The following is a 21,981-nucleotide window of genomic DNA, read 5'->3' as shown; positions in this document are numbered from 1 at the left end:
CCAGAATCAGAGCAAAAGCCAACGATCACATGAGGCCTTGAAATTCCCTGGATCCTATACACATTAGAGGAAAAGACTCCTCAGGATTCAGACTGAGATTTTGTTTTGCAAAACAAAAAAAAAACAACAACAACTGTCCCTCTCCAACTTTATTAAACAGGTCTTTGCTTTGTTAAGATCTCATTAACTGCCAAGAGTCTGATATTCCTTTGTAAACATTTTATATAGTGGTGTCTTTGAAAGAATCAAGTGTAGATGACTTATGCAATAGTGACATCTACATAATGTAGGTAGAAGAATAGGACATATGCAGTGTTCTGGGAGAGCCCTGATTGACAAACATGCTTCCTATGTCTTCTAAATTGTATTCATAGTTACTATGTAGTATAGTTTAGAGTCAAAAAGCTTTGTTCTCTGGGAAGCTTTTTAAAAAATAAAATATTTGTGAAACATCATTGAAAAATTGCAGAATGGTAAAAAGGCCTCATTCAAACTTTTTCAATTCTCCCATGAAAAATATGCCCCCTTTTTCTTTGTTACCAGTTTAGTTTTATTTATTCCTCAGATGTAACTATTACAGCGTTATGTTGTATCTTGTCAGGCTTATACTAGGATATAAACTATACAGAGACAATGTCTATTTTTTTATCTTTCTGTGTATGAGTGTGTGTACATGTTCATGTGTGTTTGGGTACATGTGTGTAAAGAAAAGGTAAGTACTTTTATATACTTACCAGAATATCATTCCTCGGGAGCCATCTGCCTTGTGTTTTGGTGGTGGTGGTAGTTGGTTGGTTTAATTGAAGGGTCTTTCCCTGACTTAGAGACCATCAAGTAGGCTAGAATGCCTGGCCAGGAAGCCTCAAGAATCTGCCTATTTCTACTTCCCCAGCATATAAATTATAAGCACACACTCTCATATTTTTGCCTTATATTGGTTATGGATATTGAATGCAAGTCTTTATTCTTGGAAAGTGTGCTAGTTTGAATAAAAATGGCCCCCATACGTCTATAGGGAATGTGGCATTATTGAAGTATATGTGGCGTTGTAGGAGGAAATGTGTCACTAGGGGATGGGTTTTGAGGTCTCAGAAGCTCAAACCAGACCTAGTGGCTCACTGTTCACTTCCTGCTGCCTGTTTATCCAGATGTAGAACTCTCAGCTGCCTCTCCTGCACCATGTCTGCCTGCACACTGCCATGCTTCCAGCCATGATGATAATGGACTAACCCTCTGAACTGTAAGCCAGCCCCAATTAAATGTTTTCCTTTATAAAAGTTGTCATGGTCATGGTGTGTCTTCATACCAATTAAACCCTAACTTAGACAGAGGCAAAAACATTACAGAATAAGCTATCTCCTGAACCCTTCGGTTTTTATTCTTTGTATCTGTAGTCTTCATAACACGTTTATAAAGTGATTTTTATAAAAGATAAATTTTCAGTTCCTATCCTGGCATGCGAGTTACATGAAGAATGAACCTGACCGTGGAAAGCTAAGGCTAAGGAGTTGAGAGCTGGGTCTGAATCAAGCCTGTCCATGGAGACCTATTCATTCCTCAAAGGGAATCAGAGGATGTAGGTCAGCTAAAGGGTGGGTCCTAGATCTGGCTCTCTGTAAGCTATCTTGGGCACAGGTTGACTCTCTTAAATGTTAGCAGAACCAATGCAGATCCACACCCTTGGCCTCAGGCCTGTCCTGATATGGCCTCTGGAGTAAAGAACAGACCATTTTTGAAAACATCAGAAGATGGTCTTTAAGCTGATGTAACCATCAAATGTTTTTTATGGATTTTTTTAAAAGGAAAATTTGTTTGCATATTTTTCCAATTCACTCCTTGAGTAGCAGTTACACTTAGTATTCTGTGGTCTTAGAAGGTAATTGTTCTAAATATTCTCTTCCAAATTTATTCCTATATATCTTTTACCCATAGGCAAGGCTATGTTTCCTAAGCTATGTATCAATAAATAAGCTCATGTGTATTTATCATTGTATTTTCTTATTAATTTTCCTTTGAAATTTTCATATATGTATATAATGCATTCTAAGTACTCTCTTCCCTCATCCTTTTACCTCCCTAGCCATCCCTATCAACCCCACCTCCTCCCTATCAGTCCCTTCCCCAAATTAATGACTTTTGTTTTGGTTTGTGATCCATTTAGCATAACCAGAGCCATCTGTATGAGCACTGGATTGCAACTAGCCATCGAAGCTTGGTGGGGTCACCACTGACTGCATAACCGAAGGCGATGACTCTCTTTTCCTGAATCTGTCAGTAGCAAACAGTTAACAGTGAGAGGTGAGATGCCCCAGCCCCTCCTCCACCTATGCCTGACTGTTGAGGAAGCCATATTGTGCAGTCCCAATGAAGGTGCCCTGTGATAGGTGCACTCTTGCTATCAGAAGACACTATTTGACAGCTGTTCTCCCTGTTTTCTGCTCTTGCATTCTTTCTGCCTCCTTTTCTGCAATGTTCCCTTAGAGCAGAAGTTCTCAACCTGTGATTCAAGACCGCTTTGGGGGTCGCATACCATATGTTTATAGTATGATTTATAACAGTAGCAGAACCACATAGTTATGAAGTAGCAGTGAAATAATTTTATGGGTGGTAGTCACCACAATATAAGGGACTGTATTAAAATAAAAAGTCACAGCATTAGGAAGGTTGAGAACTACTGCCTTAGAGGGAACTGTATGAATATATTGTTTATGGCTAAGAACTCAGCCGTCATTTATTCCTATCACCTCGTGTAGACACGCATTCAATGCTATTCACTGGGGAGAGAAGCTTCCTTGACTCATTGTACTTTCATTTCACTTAAATAGTCCATTAAGATATCTTACAGGGGTCTAGGTGTGGTGGCACGCACCTCTAACCCCAGCCCTCAGGAAGCAGAGGCAGGTGGATCTCTGTGATTTCAAGGCCACCCAGGTCTACATAGTGAGTTCCAGGACAGCCAGAACTACATAGAAAGACCCTGTCTCAAAAAAAAAAATTTAATTTAAATGTATGAATGTGATCGCCACATAGTTTCCTTTTTTACATAACAATTAACCCAAGCAAAGTGTCCTGAACAACCATAACTATATCTATGGATCAAAAACTGGGAAGAAGGCTGGCTGCATGTACTGTTGAAGCTCAGAATCGCTTCTGAGGTTGTACTGACATACTAACCGAGACTGCAGTCTGCTAAAGAACTGACTGAGGTTGGGAGACACATTTACAAGATGGGTCACTCTTGTAGCTGGTAAGTGTATGCTAAATGTAGGCATGAAGTCTCATATACCCAATACATGGCTATCTCTACAGAGATAGCATTTCATGACACAGCAACTCACCTTCTCCATATTGGATGGTCTAAGACTGTAAGAAGGAAATACATATTCCAGTGTTTTTTATAACCTAACCTCAGAGGTCACACTTCTTCATTGCTTTATTCTAATTGATTCTATATGCAACATTATATGAAGTGAGAATAACAGAGGGCCATCTTGAACATTAAATTTCCTCACTGAAATTGTTTGCAGCACATCAAAGTCAGTTACCCAAAACAAGCTGTGTTCACAGCTTATAAAATTTGTTGTAAATTAGTTATAAAATTTGAAGTTTTTCATGAACTCTCATTGTATATAGTCAATGCATATCACTCATTTGACCTATCCTAACGTTCTATATAAAAAGTTCTTTGCATTAGTCCTTAGATATTCTGAGAAACAATTCCAAAATGTACAGAACCCCAAGCTCACTCCTGTATACACAGCTTCAAGAATTTTATGGATCCCTTCAGCAAAGGAAAGGAACTCTAACTTTTAAGCTAGTGATGCTTTCAGCCAACCACAAACGTAATAAGCAAATGTCCAACATTAGTTTAAGATCTCACTAACAATCTGTACAGGTCGAAATGAAAGAAAACATTTACCTTAAGTATCAAATTTGTCTTTAATTTGGCAATATCATTGCTCTTCATTGACCTAATGAGGTATCTGGTCAGCATTTCATAATCAGTCTCTTTGGGTTTGGGTTGCAGTTGACTCACACATCTTACATCTACACATAAGCTTCCAGTAATAGTTCATGATGTCACCGTAACTTTTTAATTCAAGTTTCAAACATTATTCACCTCCAAACAAGGTTATATTAAGTAAAACTGTCCAAGGCTCCCGATAACTGTGACAAAACTGCTAAGTATAAAAGAGAGCCAGCAAGTTCATCATAAGATCCAGGACTTCTCACTATCTCAAGCTCAACTTTCTCTTGTTGAAGGGTATCACATACTAAACAGAAGGAAACATGGGGTTTTCCAAATCCAGAGAGCTACAGGAAGTTAGCTAAATTTACATAAATCCATTGTCTTTCAAATCAGTTTCATAGTGCTTCGTAATATCAAAAGATTGGTGCTACTTCCATCAGCTACCCAGAGGCACTAGGTATAGGAAGCACAGAGGTTCCTGGGCTCACAGATAAAGCTCTAGGGGAAGAAGGAATGTTAAAAGCACAGAGTTGTCTCTTCAAAGAGAGAGAGATGTATAACCTGTTTTCTACCCTGGTGACCTTTTTACTATCTGTATGACTGAGATCACCCCAGATCCTCCCCCTAGGCCCTTAAGATGTCACATGTAGTTAACCTATAGGACCCATCTTTATGGAAGGGATCACATGTACTTTACAAAGAATTTAGATGTCCTCATGCCTTAAGCTCTACCTTGCACATGGGATTGAGCAGGAAACTTTCAAAATTGTACTGTGCATAAACATGCCTAAAATAAACTGCCCAGTGTAAGACTCTTGAAGTTTGAACAACTCTGGCTGCTGAGTCATGTTGAACCGACTGTCTCCTTATCTCTCAGGGGTTGTTACTCTGATGGCCTAGGTGGTCACAGAGACTCCCCACACCTTGGCATGAAGAATGCCAGAACAACTCCATCAGAGCCTGCTGAGTGCAGTGAAGCTAGGCTTTGGACAAGGTAGGACTGCATATTTGCTAGATTCATAAGTCTGTGGTTTTCCAATATGGTCCCAGCATCAGCAGCACCTAGATCATATGAGAACCTGTAAGCAATTAAAATTCTTCAAAGGACCCCAGCACTGATAAATCTTGAAGGGTAAGTCCCAACATATGTCCAGTAAAATGACCTCCAGGATTCTGAGGTTTGATGTAGAACCTTTGTTCCTCAATATATCGTGAACACACCTTACCCGAATTGTTTGAGACAAAATGAGTGTTCCATTTTTCAAATTTTTTGTTTGAAGGAATATTTTCACATACTTAATGATATACTTTGAGGATGGAACCTAAGTCTATACATAAATTTATTTGCATCTCAGATATACCTATACACTTAGCTTCAAGTGACATTTACACCATATTTCTGGTATACCTGCATTCTGACTAAGACCTATCACTTAAAATCAGGAAAGAATTTTTCTCTTATGGTATCCATATTGGTGAAATAAAAATTTTGGGTTTGGAAGCATTTTGGATTTTGAATTTGGGACTAGGGATATTTGTCTTGAATGTGTGAAACACTATCTACAGATTTGTTAAACAGCTGTATTTACATATAATACAACCAATAAGGTTCTTTCTTAAATTAAAAATATTTATTTTTACTTTTAATTATGTGTGTAGGATGAGCACATGTGTGCAGCTGCCCAGGGAGCCCCAAGGCCAGAGGTGTCAGACTCCTCTGGAGGTGGAGTCACAGGTGATTGTGAGCCATCAATACGCGCTTGGGAAGTGAACTCAAGTCCTCTGTAAAAGTAGTACTAACTCTTAACCACTGAGTACCTCGCCAGCCCTTTATGAGGTTATTTTTACTGCATCGATTCAATAATCTTCCACAAGAAAGCCTTGAGGATGTATGAAGGATACAAACACCATCGATGGAAAGTGGGTAGGAGAAAAACTGGAGATTTGAGATCAATGTTTGTTTGTCTTGGTGTTGGTGGTATTTGGTTTCTGTTCTAGTTTTCAATGAGACACTTTCACAAAATAGGAAGGTCCCTGGATAAAATATCTCTAAAATATCTTTGCTTTGCTCATGCTTATCCTTTAATGCCTTCTTAAATTATTTTGTAATTTACAGGAAGTTTATTTAGTATTCATGTCTGTGGTTTCTTTGTGGCCTGAACTCCCAGCTATGAAAAGGAATGTTTAAAATGAATGTTTCTGGGACATCACAAAAGCCCTTTCACAGGACAGTTGAGCCATGGAGTGTGATGACTTTGGGAAACACCACAGTAAATATTCGTCATAATTGCCTGACATGAGTGAAAACAGATGTTTGCACTGAGTGCCCGACTAAGGAATGTTATATAATACAATTTGGCTGCTGAGGTTAGGGGATTATACAACTATATACACTGTTTTTATAAACAGTTAAGAGGGGTGCCTGAAAATATTTGAAAAAGCACTAACATGTTCGTGATAAGCTATAAAAACGGGCTTTCTTGCCAAAATATGTGAAAACATAATATTAACTAATTTATATTTTGACATAGTCTCTACGTGAATTGTGAGCCCAAAAAAGCCTTTTCTTCCTTGTTTTGATTTTGTCAAATATGTCGTCACAGAGAGAGAAGAGTAACTGATGCATTAGCCATTTATTATCTGACAGATGATTATCTGATAGAGAATTCAGTACCAGTGTCAATATTCAAATCTGAGTTGCTATTCTCAAAACCGTATTTTAAAATAATCACTCTCTCAGGACGATCTTTTCTAGATCCCACCATTTGCCTGCAAATTTCACGATTTCCTTGTTTTTAATTGCTGAATAGTATTCTGTTGTGTAAATACACCACAATTTCTGTATCCATTCCTCAGTTCAGGGGCATCTGGGTATTTCTAGGTTCTGGCTATTACAAATAAAGCTGCTACGAACATGGTTGAATAAATGTCCTTGTTGTGTACTTGAACATCTTTTGGATATATATCTAGGAGTGGTATAGCTGGATCTTGAGGAAGCACTATCCCTAATTGTCTGAGAAAGCACCAGATTGATTTCCAGAGTGGTTGTACAAGTTTACATTCCCACCAGCAATGGAGGAGGGTTCCCCTTCTCCACATCCTCTCTAGCATGTATTGTCACTTGAGTTTTTGATCTTAGCCATTCTGATGGGTGGAAGGTGAAATCTCAGGGTCTTTTAATTTGCCTTCCCCTGATGACTGAGGATGTTGAACATTTCTTTAAGTGTTTCTCTGTCATTCGATATTCCTCTACAGAGAATTCTCTGTTTAGATCATCCTGAGTGAGGTATCCCAGAAGCAGAAAGACACACATGGTATATACTCACTTATAAATGGATATTAGACATATAATATAGGATAAACATACTAAAATATGTACATCTAAAGAAGCTAAGCAAGAAGGAGAACCCTAGCTAAGATGATCAATCCTCATTCAGAAAGGCAAACAGATTAGACAACAGAAGAGGGAGAAAACAGGGAACAGGACAGGAGCCTACCACAGAGGGCCTCTGAAAGACTCTACCTAGCAGTGTGTCAAAGCAGATGCTGAGACTCATAGCCAAACTTTGGGCAGAGTACAGGAAATCTTATGAAAGAAGGGGGACATAGAAAGACTTGGAAGGGACAGGAGTTCCACAAGGGAGCAACAGAACCAGGAAATCTGGGCCTAGAGGTCTTTTCTGAGACTGATACTCTAATCAAGGACCATGCATGGTGATAACCTAGAACCCCTGCACAGATGTAGCCCACGGCAGCTCAGTGTCCAAGTGAGTTCCCTAGTAAGGGAAACAGGGACTGTCTTTGTCATGAACTCAGTGGCTGGCTCTTTGATCACCAACTCCTGGAGGGGGGGAGGAGCAGCCTTACCAGGCCACATAGGAAAACAATGCAGCCAGTCCTGATGAGACCTGATAGGCTAGGGTCAGATGGAAGGGGAGGAGGACCTCCCCTCTCAGTGGACTTGGAGAGGGGCATGGGAGAAGATGAGGGAAGAAGGGTGGGATTGGGAGGGAATGAGGGATGGGACTACAGCTGGGATACAAAGTGAATAAACTGTAATTAATATAAAAAATAAATAATTAAAAAATCACTCTCTTCAGTGAGAGACTAAAGGAAATATTTTTAAATCATACTCAATATGTTAATCAAAATTTCAATGTTTGCTGGACTTTCAGCTGTTTCTTATTTTTATCACAAGAAAAAACTAGAATAATGTAGCATGGGACTGACAAGTGCAATTTACACATTCATCTGGCTCCGCAACCTAATTTACATAGTCATCTTCTTGTACCCAGTGGGGACTGGTTCCAGGACCTGTCACAGAAATCAAAATTCATGAATCAATATTCAAATCCCAATATTGTAGTATTTATATGTAACCTGTTCATATCTTTCTGTAAACTTTAAACCATCCTTGTATTACTTATAATACCTAATATATTGCAACTTCTATCATATAGTAATTATACTGCATAGTCTGGGGAATAGTTGCAATAAAAGAAGCCATAACTATTCAGTACAAATATAGTTTCTCTTGTGCTCTCTCTCGACAGGATGTCTCTGGCTGCTCTGGACTTGCTTTGTAGATCAGGCTGGCCTCAAACTCACAGTGATCCACCTGTCTTCTTGAGTGCTGGGATTACAGGTGTGCACCACCATGTCCAGCTATAGTTTCTCATTTAAATATATCAGATATACCATTAGTTGATGGTTTAGAAGTAGAATATGCAGGGATGACTCTATGGGTTTTTAAAAATATGTATTTATTCTTAATATGGGTTAAGGATGAAAAAAGTATAGTGTTGGATATAAAAGTTCTAGCATAGGCTCATGTGTTTGAACAGGTTGTTACTCTCTGATGGCACTGTTTGAAGAGGCTGTGCAACCTTTGGAAATAGGGTCTGTCTGACAGAAGTGATTCACTAGAGGGTTGGCCTTCAGGGCTATATCCTTTGCCACTTTGGGCCTAAGCTCTCTGCCTGGTCTACTGAGATTCATGAAGACCCAGCCAAATTCTAAGTTGCCAAGGAACACTACCATGCTTTCTCCTCAACAATCAATGGACAGTGCCTTCTGGAAAGAGTATCCAAAATAAATCCTTCCTCCTTAAAGTTACTTCCATCAGGTGTCTGTTTCAACAATGAGAAAAGTAAACTGGTAACAAAGCTTAAAAGCTAATGAACTCTATAAAGGTACCAGGCAGACATGATGGCTTGTCTTCCAGAGACAAACATCAAAAGTTGCAAAGAAAGGAAGAAAAGAAAGAGGGGCATTGTAAACAAAACAGAAGGAAAATTTGGAATGTACCTGTTGAGTGCAGGCCAAGAAAACAGTGAGCCAAAGATATGGAGATCAAAGAGGGAGGCTTGGTATTGAAACACAATTAAATCCCCACAACTGTGATCTAGCTGCCAATGCAATGATCACGTTTGCTGGGGACACCCTACATAGAAACACTACTTTGTGAAAATATTGGTTGCAAGTCAATCAAATAAAAAGAAACATGGTATTTGAACTTCAGATGTAACACACCGAGCAACTAGAAAACAGAACAATTCTCTGCAAGTTTTTCAACATAAACTGCAACACCTACAGTAGAACAAATAGAAAACCTTCAAAAATTATTTTAAAAAATCTTTACAAATTGACACTATGAAGTTTGGCTTTTGTCATTATACACTGATTTTTCTTAAAAGGGAGTCATGGTTATGCTAGATTCAACATCACTTAAGAATGAAGTAAAGATACAGTTATGGCTTATGATGTGTGATAAACACTGAGCTAATCAGATGAAAATAAATGTAGTTCTTTGCATGCTCACTGATGCTAAGACAAATGAGCAAGAAACAGTATTTTCAACCTATTGGAGTTCTTAGCATGACACAGAAAGAGTCTTCTTCTCTAACAAGACAGAGTATGCATTGTCTTTCCAAAGAGATGACTTTTGGTGCATTCCAAACAAATGGAAAGTCAGCTGTGACTTTACAACACAATCTAAAGTGGAGAAATGCACTGAGGACTTTTATAGGAAAAGGAAGAGGCAGGGCAAAGAATGGATGTTGAGGGTTTAGGGAAAAGAAGAAACTGGAACAACAAAAAGGGGGGAGCTGAACCTTCTCAACCCTCACAGGATGAGCTGCATGAGGGAAACAGCAGGAAGCTGATGGCAAAAGTCATGTTCAGAGTCTCTGTAGAGCTCTGGCTCCACTCCCCAAGTCCTGTCTCTGTGTGAGGTTGCTATATCATAGTCCCAAGGATTCTTTTCTCTCAGAATCTTTTCAAGAAGTATCTAAGCCATGGACTGTTGTGTAGCTCTCCCTCTGCCAAAGCGCAAGTGAAGTTTTCAAAAAGGTACCTGGTTTCAAGGCTCTTTCCTATATTTAATACGAAATGTTCTCTGCAAGCCCATGTGCTAAAGCCTAAGTCCCCAGATGGGGGTGTGGTACTTTGAGAGGTTCCATATATTAGAGAAGGTGGGACCAGCTGGAGGTTGTAGTTACTGAGTGTAGATTCTAGGGGGCATCTTATCTCTGGTTCTGTCCTGTATCCTTCTCTCTGCTTCCTTTTGATGAAGAGTTGACATCACATCCATGCTCCTAACACCATAAGCCCACTCAAGAACAAAACAACCATGGAATGAGCCTCCATAAACTTTCCTAAGCTGTTTTCTTATGGATTTTGGCCGCAGCTGTGAGAAAAAAAAATAACTAATAAACTGAACTTAAGAATGGAATTACTAAACCTCTACATGGTGGCACATAGCTTTCATCCAAGCACTTGGGAGGCTGAGGCAGGTGGAGCTCCATGACTGGTCTTCCTAAAGAGTTCCAGGCTTCATAATTAGTCCCTGTCTCAAAGAGGGAAATGGTACAGAACTATCAGGGGCTGAGGAGATGACTAAATTGGTAAAGTGGTTGCTATGCAAGCATAAAGACCTGAATTCAAATCCTCAGCATGCATGTAAAATCCTGACATTATGGCACCAGTACTGGGAAAGTAGAAATAGATGAATCCCTGGAGCTCACTGGTCAGGTTGCCTTGCCAGTTGTGAGATCTAGATTCAACAAGAGAACTTGTCTCAAACAATAAGGTGAAGAACAATGGAGAAGACACCTGATAGCAACTTCTTATTTTATTTTATTTTTTAATTTAAATTTTTATTTATATATATATTAATTACAGTTTATTCACTTTGTATCTCAGCTGTAACCCCCTCCCTCATCCCCTCCCAATCCCACTCTCCCTCCCTCATCTCCTCCCTGCCCCTCTCCAAGTTCACTGCTAAGGGAGGTCCTCCTCCCCTTCCATCTGACCCTAGCCTATCAAGTCAACTTCTAATAGCACCTCCGTAAACATACACAGACACACTCGCACACCAGATATGCAGAGCAACTACTAAAGCATTCATTAAAGTCATCCTATTATTATTTACTGACAAAAGCAAAATAATTGATGCTTTTCATGCTTTCCTTTCAGAAGGGAAAAATCTGATGGTCAAAGAGGGTTTACTAACTGGCACAGACTCTTAATTACTTCTGTTATTTACCCACTAACCTATATTGCTATTTTTTAGCATTTATCCTCCCAGTTCATAATGAACTACAGGTCAGAGCGAACCTCAGTGGAGCACCGTGCACAGTATTCCAAGTCCAGTGAAATGATGAGTGTTTGGGGAAGAATTTAGTGACAGCACAGTCACCAGGGTGTCTGGAGAAGATGACCCAGAAGAGGAATGCAGGGGTTGATGCTCAGACCATCTGATGCTTTCTCCTTAACAACTGGCTAGGAATGGCTTAACTCCATCCAGGAAACTGGAAGGAGAGCTTCCTACACCACTGACAGCCTATTTGGAACAGGACTGAATTCCAGAGTTTCTGCCAATGAAAGTTTGGCAGCCATCCTAACCCTCTCCTTAAAGGGCAGGATCCGAGGCTCCTAGAGAAGGGAGGCCTATTAGGTCCCGGCCCTCCCCACAAGCTGTGTGCACAGCGGATGCCCAGCAGGACTTCAGAATACCAGGAAAATCTCTTATCAGCTAAAAAAGTGGAAAAATCAAAGAATGATATTTAAGGGGATCAGACACCTGAACCACCTTGTCTGCACTCTGGAAGCAAAGCTGGGGGTCCAGGGTTCTACCAGGATTCCTCCCCCGATTCAGCAGAGACACACCATTGTATCACACAGACACATGGCATTTGAAAGATGTATCAGATCATTAAGCATCCTACAGGATAGGAAATTTATCCTTAATCTAAAGGAAAAAAGACAAGCTAGCTCATACAGCCTCACTTGGTGGGAAGGGAGGTACGCTGCACGCTCACTTCACACATATTTTGTGTCAACTGGGTCTATAAGGTACCTTGCTTTTCTAAACATACTACAAAAGCTCATTTTTCTCAGAGCTAGTAGATTTCAAAATATGACAGCACAGTGGGATGGACTGACCCCAGAAATGTGGATTACTTAACGAGAATTTAAAAAAAAAAATTAAGAAACACAAGCACTCTTCACTCCAGTTGGGGTGGAGAGATGATGATGGCTGAGATCTCCTGGCCGAAAGTCTAACTTCAGGTTAAATGAGAGACCCTGTGTCAAGGGACTGCGGGGGGAGGGTGATAGACAGAATATATAGCATCCTCCGCTAGACTCTGCATGCCCTGGATTGCATATTCCACACACAGTCCAGTCACATACACACATACACAGCTGAGCACACATGAGCATCCAGAAATTAAAATACCAACACTTCCCTATACAAGAGTATGTCATGTGACCAAATTTTTAAAGATGTATTATTTATTTTAATATTTGTGTGTGTTTGTTCATCTGTCTGCCTGTCTGTCTGTCTGACAGTCTGCCTGACTATCTGTGGGGCTTTAGGTGTTCCACATGTGGACAAGAGCCTGTGAAGGCCATAGGAGGATGTCAGATCTCTTAGAGCCAGGGTTTCTGGCACTTGGGAGCTCCCATGTAGGTGCTGGGAAAAGAACATGAGAGTCTACGAGATCCGTAAATGCTCTAACTGCCCAGCCATGCTGCTCCAACCAAATGTTTTTATTCACCGCTAGGGTCAAGCTCCTTGAGACAGGAAAGGTTTTACTCATATTTCTAATCTTACTACAATTTGCAAAGTATTAACTAGGTGACAAAAATCAATTTATGTTCAAAGGAAGAACACAAGTCATAGCTTCTCACCTAAGCCACACCTAGGTGTTAACGCTTTAAAAATAAAAAGTGTGCCTCAAATTTAAGCTGATATGTATATATATAAATTTAAGCTCAAATATGTAGCTGATAAGGATGTATAAACTTTTTCCAAAACAATGTCATAAAATCCTGAAATAAAGCAACAAAAATGTGATGATCACTTTTAGATTTATAGAAATTAACACTTAACCAACAAAATAATTTACCTGCACCTTTTAACTCCTACACCATACTCTACCAGAAAAATTTATCAGGCACTTACACAGGCAACTTTGTAAAAAGCTATTGGTTATTAGTCCTCAATCATATTCAAATCATCCATGGAATATTTTTAAAACCTCTCAAGCCTTTCTAGGTTAATAGTAACTGGGAAAGAGGCAAAGACTTATGATATAGTTGAAAACTTTCAGTTTTGCTCATGGACGGCCAAGATTGCCATGCCATAGGAAAACTATGAATTGAGTCTCGGTTCTTGCTAATACTACTTTTTAGTCTGACCAGAAGATGCTTGGGATGAGTGGTTTTGCCCTGGTTTACCACTGGGTGGGCCTCAGATGTATATGGTCCTTGACAGCAAAATGGTAACAAGCGGTTAGTGATGTGTCTCCTTCCACCTCCGTTTCCAGAGTTCCACTGGACAAACAGTAGCAGACTTCATTATTTGTAAAGTGCTCAGAGGACCTCAACTCCCAGCCTAGCTCCAAGCATCTCAAAGTGTCAGGCCAACCACTGGAGATACATGTCACGGTTTTGTTAGATGGGGAAGTGTGGAGAACACTGAGGCAGTCTTATAATGGGAGGATTTTAGTGGGGAATCCAAGCAGGTGTCAACAGCTGTGGAGAGACTTTTGACTATCTTTCCGTTTGTCTGGGGCATTGGGGCCACCCTTACCTGCCACATGCTTTCCACGGATCACTCCAGCACAAGAAACATACAAGATGAGAAAAGACACACAATTCGTTCACATTTAACTGTCCACAAACACCCTACTATGAAAAATCACACTTTCAATATTAAATGTTCCAGTGTCGCGCTAAGAATATTGTCGTGGTAAATCTACTTTTTACTTTGTGTGCTGAGAGCATGTATAATTGTTTTATTAACACTCAAAGGGCTCTAAACAAAGGTCCTTTGGTTTTTCCAATTTTTTTTTCCACGATGTCCAGTAATAAAGTACACAGTCTTCTGCCAGATGCAAATTTATCGTAACCGTATGGGAATTTCTTTGCATACTCTCAAAGGCACCGCATAAACATCTCAGAAGCCTGTAATTATAGGGACTACAAGGCAACTTCATAAGTGTGGACTGCTTAATATTCGTTTGTATTATAAGAAGTTCATTATTTCTTATGTCGTCTCCTTTGAGAAAAATTTTTTTTAAAAAAAAAATGTGTTTCATGTGTCTCTCCACATAGACCAAGAAAGCCAGGCATTGACTGGACTCTTTCAAACAGAAAATAAGGCTCACACTGGATTCTTTGGCTCTTCTCAGATCCTTATGCCAGCTCTCAAGGATTTCTGGGAATTAATTCCAGTCATATAGGGAGGCTGATTGGCACCTCACCTGTGAAGCACCTGTCACCAGTGTCTGACTTCTGTGGGAAGCTGATGGAGTGTCAGTGCTCAAACCAGCGTGTTCTCTGGAGTTAGGCTTCTTGGGTTCACAGTTCCGCTGTATGATGTAGGGACATGAGACAGCCTATAGAGCATTTACGGTGGGTTGATGTTCAGTTAGCCCAAGGAATGTAACTATTTCTAACTATTGAGTTGCTTCTTACCGAAAGCACCCTGCAGAAGTCTCAGATGTTTACTTCTGTAATTAAGGTACATAAGGGTGTAATTTATGTCCTGGCTGCAGACGGTTCTAGGTACAGTGGCCAAATAAGAAAGGCCAGTACATCCAAGGGCTAACATGACTTCTGTCTAATAGCCAGTGAGCCCCTCGCGCCAGTGGCCCTCCGTGGACCGAATCCTTTCAGCCATGTGATCTTACAAGTATATCTTTCCCCAGCCACTCCTTCAGACAAAATCTAGTTCTAGATCCTTTATTGCAGCCTCACAAAAGACCTTGAATGAGAGAATTGCCACTAAGGCAGAAACTTTGCAATAATACATGCATTTTCTTGAGCTGCCAAATTCATGAAAACTTTTACACCTCAGTAAATAATATACTATTGATGGTAATAAAATTTTTCATAGGTGGGAGGATAATTTATATAAACAAGGCATTACTCATCATGCTAGGTAGCAATTTGTTTACGTATGTAATGTTATTTTAATAAAATCTATGTATTTAGACCACTGCTTTTTCCTTTTATATTTAGCACTTTTGTAGCTGATGCTCTTTATTTTAGTCTATTTATGCTTGTCAAGAGACAAGTATTTTTTAAAATTTTACTAGTCCAGTAATCTCTCAGATTAGATTTTATTTTTAGCTTTCCATTTATTTTCAGATCAATCTTATCAAGTCCTCGTCTTTCTTCAGCACCTACTTTTATTACTGCCAATCAGAGAATAAGCAAAAGGAATTTTTTCTGAGGCTGGTGACCCACTTAGCACCACTGGGTAGGTCATGTGACCTCAGTAGCTCTCCCTTCATTAGACTCCACTTCTGCCTTAAGCAAACCTTCTGTCAGCCACTAAACTATAAAAAGCTTCTCATCTTTTTTCATGCAATATTGATGAACTGTATTCTCAAACATTCCCTTGTAACCTATTAACTTGAAGAAAAATAGAGAGCTGAAATCCTTTAATAGTTTGTATCTCATAGCCCAATAGAGCAATCTATTGAATCTATAACTGATGAATTCATAATCAACATCAGCAAATTTTGATTTAAAGCATTGGTTTCTAAACTCAGCCACAACTAAACTATATTTGACTATTTGCTTATTCATAACATATGGTTTTTAAAGCATAGCTGGTCTCATTCAGTTTTTCCTAGATGTTGAATAATTAGCACTTGAATAAACAAATACAACAAGAAATCATTAGAACTAAAACTATAAACATTTACAACTGGAAAAAAAAACACTAAAATAAATTTCCTGTGGTTTTACAGCCCTTTTTTCAGTTGAATCATTTCTTCCTATGTACACTCTTCCTATGTACACTTCCTATGTACACTGTCCCAGAAACTCACAAACACATTATTTTAACAAAATCAGCCCTTAGTCAGTGATGGTGACATGCCTTTAATCCCAGCACTCAGGAGACAGTAGAAGATGGATCTCTGAGTTCAAGGCCAGCTTGGTCTACAGAAGCAAGTTCCAGGACTGCAAGAGATACACAGAAAGCCTCTGAATTAAGATATATATATATATATATATATATATATATATATATATATATATATATATATATATATTATAGAAAAAAATTAAAATCATATCACTCCTCCCCACTGGGTATTATCCTTCTCATTCTCCTACTGCCTCATAAATATCACCTGTCCCTTGGAGAGGCAGACCAGGTTTTTTGAGGGACACACTCTTTTTATTGCATTCTTTTGTTCAGAAGGGCCCTGTGGAGGGTGAGAGCCAGCTGCAAGGTGAGTGGCTAGAAAGTTCACAGAAGGCTATGCAAGGTGCCCTCACCTCTCAAAGTCTCTCAGCCCTGTCCTTGGTGTCTCTTGAATGCCTGAGTCCTCTGGTCTGAATTGAGTCCTTCAAGCTGTTCTCAAAGCTCAGGGGCTTCATTGCAAACGAAGAATGATCTCGCTGCACTAGAATTAACTCTTCCCCAAGAACTAGTCAGCTACCGGAAGACAAGAGCCATGCTTAGTCTTAGTCTCCGTGATCTGGGCATGGCACACAGCTTTTTACTTAAGAAATTGGTGTATCGAAGCATAACTCTATAAAATGAGAGTAATAAGATATCTGCTTCATACAAGTGTTTAGAATTTAGATTTCCTGCATCAAAAATGTCACACTAAATTACTACTCACTCAAAAAATACCACATTTGAGAATAAATAGGTTCATAGCCCTGTTGATTATTGTGATTAATCTGTCCACTTTCTTTAAAAAAAAAAGAGATGGTTTTATTTTTAATTGAGTGATCAAAGTCTACTTATGGATTTAAGTATGTGTACTGGTGCCTATAGAGGCCAAAAGAAGACTTTGGGTCCTCTGGCACTGGTGTTATAGGTTTTTATATAGCAGTTGCTCCCTATTGGTGCTGAGAACTGAACTCAGGTCCTCTGCAAAAGTAGGATGTGCTCTTAACTGCTGAGTCATCTTCCCAGCCTGCGCGTGTACATTTTGTGAAGGTTTTCTATTCTTTTGAGTAAGAACACAAGGCAAAGAGCCAGTTGCTCACTACCTCTGCATGTACCCAAGATTCTCCTGTCCCATGGCTGTGTTATTACATTCATATTTCAGACATTCCTTTGACTTTCCTCCTGCATACTTCAAGAGAAGCGACAGAACTGCCTAGCAAAGATAGTGCCTTCAGGCTAGATATAAATTCTATACACAGGAGTTTCAGCAAAGAGGGCTGTCAAGCCTCTGGCATCCTTTGATAAGATTATGTTGGCTCTCTTCACACCATGTTTTCTTCTGTGGTTTTTGTTTTAGTACATGTACCAAGGGAGAAGAAAGTTCTATAGAGCCAAAATAAAGAGGCCCAGAAGTGGCTGGAGCACAGGGGCTTCCAACAGTACAAAGCAAAATGCAAATTCTTCTCCAATGTCTGAGTGTCATGGTGTAATTTTCATCCCAGAAAAAAAAGTTCAAAAAAGAAAAGAAAGAAATTCAAGTAATCTCACCAGAAGGGCTGTTGGCATTCCCAGGGGCAGAGCAGAGGCTGGTGGAGCAAGGTACAGCTTCCTATGGACAGTCACATCTGTCCTGTGGGCCAAGGATGGTCAGGGCATAAGGCAGGAGATCCTTCCCCAATGTTATCATATGAACAGTGCTTGGCAATCTTATCACGCCATCAAGAACATGCCACCTCCTGTGCCCTTGCACATGGCTCTTGTAGTTTGGACATGAAATCCAAATAAATAAATTGCCAAAGGATATAGTCATTGATTTATGAAGACAAGAAAAGATACATTATTAATAGTCTTTATACTTTTAAAGACAAAAATTTTTTAACAATTTATTTTTAGAATAAGATATGTGACTAGGTATGTAAATAGTAATGTGGCATCTAACAAATGATTATAAACAGATATATATGTTTATACATAATTATATATATGTATAATTATCCCTAAGATAGGTTAGAGGTCCTTTACCCAGCAGGAAGCAAGATTAGTGTTTGGTCTTGACTCCACCATTAACATGGGAAATTTACTAAAATTTCCCTATTGTGGGGGTCTTCATTTACTTAAACAGTTAAGATAGGCCAGTGCTTTACAAATATGGCCTGTGATGAAGTTTTTAATCAGTCTTTAATAAACTGAAAAAAAAAAAAAGATGGACACTGGATTGACTTACATGTCTAGTGAAATGTACTTATTTTTTTAAACTAATGAAAATGGCTGGGTTTCCTGAACAGCAATGATTTTCCCCCCTCACTTTGAGCATTCTCACAAAGCAAAGTCAGGTATGACCCCTATCAATAGAACCCTGCTATTAAAACCTACATTCATTTTCACTGGTCCATAAACGCAAAGGCTTGGGATGGACTATGTTCGTGACCATTAATCTCTGGCTCTCAACCTCTGTCCTCTTCTTAAATCACAGATGGTATCAAACTCTAAAGCAGTAAGGAAGAACATATCCCAGCACCTTTTCAAATGTGATCTGTCACAGACAGTCTCTGGAAAAATATAGCTGTACTTGACTAGAAGGGGGACTCTTGTTCAAATGGGTTTGGGAAACAACGGGTTAAAAGGCTGAATACTTTTTTTCTTGAGAAATGTTTAAATCATGTAGAATGGTATCATCCATCATGGAACATCTTCCACCCACCCACCCCCACCCCATAAGCATGAAGAGTTCCTGAAGTTATTGGAGGAAAGCTTCTGCTTCCCAGACCCTTATCTATTATAGGGCATTCTGGAACAGACTTTGACAAAGGTGAACAGCTTAAAGAGATTTCGATAACTTTTAAGAAAATAAAAGCAAAGAGAGTTCCCATTTACTTTACAATAGTTATAATATAACATTTTGTTCAGACTAACCAAAATAGATTGTTAAAACATTACAAAAGAAACATTGCAAACACATTGATGGGCAAAAACTAGACAAAAGTTGTGTGCCCAGTATTGACAGCTATATATTCTTCTTTATCATTACAAACAAAGGCAACTTGTACCAAAAGTTCTATATCTAGTGATTACAACAGGAAAATTAAGGCACCTAAGAATTTACATAAGTTTGTAGTAACCAAATTTGACTATCATTCTTCCATAGTAAATACAAAGTAAAATAAATGCACACACACACACACACACACACACACACACACACACACACACACACACTTGTAAGTTTTGAAAGTGAAAAATACCAAAAGCTCCTTTTAAATGGCAAAATTGCTAAAAGTTACATCAATGTGAACAATTAATTATGGATTAAGTCACAGTTCATTATGATCAAGGAATGAAACTCATGGTAGAAGAAAAACCTAATGGTGTTTGGTTTTGTTTTCTTTGCATAATCATTGGATCAGAATTGGGGGTTCCTTTGCCTTCTTCTGCAGTTCCCATCCCGATGTGAGCTACTAACTAGCCAAATGCCTCAGCCTTCACATTCTGGATTCAAGTTTCACTTTACCCAGCGGGGGGAAAAATGGACACTTTGCGTTTGAGACTGGATAATCCTAGACTGAGCTCTCCAGAGAGAGGACACAGAGGCGTCCTTTCAGCATTCTGACCCTGAGCTTTTCTTTCAGACTTGGTTTTGATGAGGCTGTGCCGTGCGTTACTGCTAATATTTTCCATCATAACTGTACGGCAAATTCCAGCCTGTTTTTCCTAATCCTGCTGACTGCAGCAGTCTGCAGCCATAAAAAGCCTCCACAGACCCAACGTGCCTCTGCGAAGAAGCAAGAGTGCACACAACATCTATGTTCACTGACGGGACAGGGCAAAAGCCTCCTGATTTAGTGCTAACGAGTTGCAAAGTTCTCTTCTAGGGTCTAAATTTAGAAAATTTACTTCTCTTTTGATGACTTTCATAAACAAAATACCAACACTAAAATTACCAATTTAGGCAGGAGAGGGGGGAGTGTCCTGTCCAGCAAATCAAAATCTCTTCCAAACTCCACTGCAGAGTCCTGGCTGCTGCTTAGCTCGCCACTGTACTAGGGCTGAGCAGGCTAGACCCCTTGGGCCCCTACCATGCAGGTATACTTGATAGGTATGCAAAGGACTCCAGCTTTCAGAACAAGCTACTCGAAAAGCTTAAGCCACTTCCCACTGTCTCTGTGGACAGGGCTGAAGGCACCAAATAGCTCTAACAAACTACAATAGTCATTCCTATAACCTGATCTAATAGACAAATGCTGGTTTGTGAAACTACACCACTTCAGTCCATGTGATCATACTCCATCAGAAGCTGTTAGGAGGAGCTGCAACTGCAAAGTAAATAACAGGGGTCCAAGAGAAAAACAACACTTAAGTCACCCCTTCACACATATAACCTTTGACTTTCTGCACAAATAATTCAATTCCCCCAGATTGTAAAGCAGATCCTATTTCCTACCAACAGCTTAAAACAAGCAACTCTTAATCTTACTTTTAAAACACAAAACATCCGAGCTACTTGCCTTTTGGCAATTTCTGTGCATTTCCCAGAGCAAGTGCAATACTTCCACAGAGAAGCAGACACCCCAGGCTGGAGAGCATGTTGCATTTGCCTGCTCACACGGGGAGTGATGCTGGGTGCCTTGCAACCCTGGAACTGCATTTAAGTGGGCGTCCTCCACTGACAGAGTCGGGCGGCTGCACTGAGCTCTGCTGTGGGCTTACTCACAGGAGGTGGAGACAGGATGACATCACACCCTTTCCCACACACTCAAAAAAAAAAAAAAAAAAAAGTAGGCACAACAGCAAAAACATATCATCACGTTTCCCTCTGCAATGTTATAACAGTCTGCCTCCTCTCTTTCTCCTCTGATACAAGGGGAAATTATTAAAATTATAGCCAATTTGTATTCGTGAAAGAAGAGCTAGCCAGGCAACTTTGGAACAGTTGATGAACTTGTTTAGAGAATAAAAAGGTGTACCTAATCCCATCAAAACATTTAAATGTAAAATGAAATTGTATCAGGAAGAAAACTGTTTTTAATTAGCCAGGAAGCCAATCCAATTCTTTTTTTTTTTTTTTTAATGGGAGTAAATTCATGAAAAGATACTTTGAACTATTCTGCAGCTAGAACGCTATGAGAAACTTCGAGAATCCTAAGCTATGCAGTTATAAACTGTGTACACAGGTACACACACATACAAATGCACACATATATGTGTGTGTATGCATATGCACATATCCCGTAGGTGTGATGTTGAGACAGAGATGCAGGGTACTGCCTCTTTCCCACACTGGGCTGGCCTCTGCAACCGTGGCATGGTGGCTGTGCTGGAACTATGGTGCTATCGTCAATCTCCGCTTTACTCTAAGAAGAACTGAGGTCTACAGAGGAGAGGTGTTCTGACCATGCAAGCAGAGCCTACCAAATAATAATTCGGACAGGCTTTGTAACAGAACTACTGACTTTTCTATTTAGGTCCCACCTACCTGCTCTGAACAAACTTCTTTGCTATGGTGTCGATACTGTTTATATTACAGGGCCTGCTCCATGGCAGACATCTATCTAATCAATTTACACATTGCTAAGGTATTCATTCTTCA

General features: G+C 39.6%; 1 protein-coding gene across 3 annotated transcripts in view; it reads right to left on the bottom strand.

Moving 5' to 3' along the window:
- Nucleotides 1–20,978, bottom strand: part of Abi3bp (ABI family member 3 binding protein) — a 211,150-nt gene extending 190,172 nt beyond the window's left edge. For all 3 annotated transcript variants that reach the window (XM_055594593.1, XM_055594575.1, XM_055594585.1), the window contains exon 1: nucleotides 20,900–20,978. In XM_055594593.1, coding sequence (XP_055450568.1) covers nucleotides 20,900–20,978 — 79 coding nt within the window. The remainder of the gene's footprint in view (nucleotides 1–20,899) is intronic.
- Nucleotides 20,979–21,981: the final 1,003 nt, after the last annotated feature.

Source organism: Psammomys obesus, unplaced genomic scaffold (assembly GCF_907164565.1).
Source record: "Psammomys obesus unplaced genomic scaffold, mPsaObe1.curated_primary_1811, whole genome shotgun sequence".
In the NCBI taxonomy this organism is placed as follows: domain Eukaryota; kingdom Metazoa; phylum Chordata; class Mammalia; order Rodentia; family Muridae; genus Psammomys; species Psammomys obesus.
Note: the sequence above shows the minus strand (reverse complement) of the source record. Positions and strands in the feature narration are given on the sequence as shown.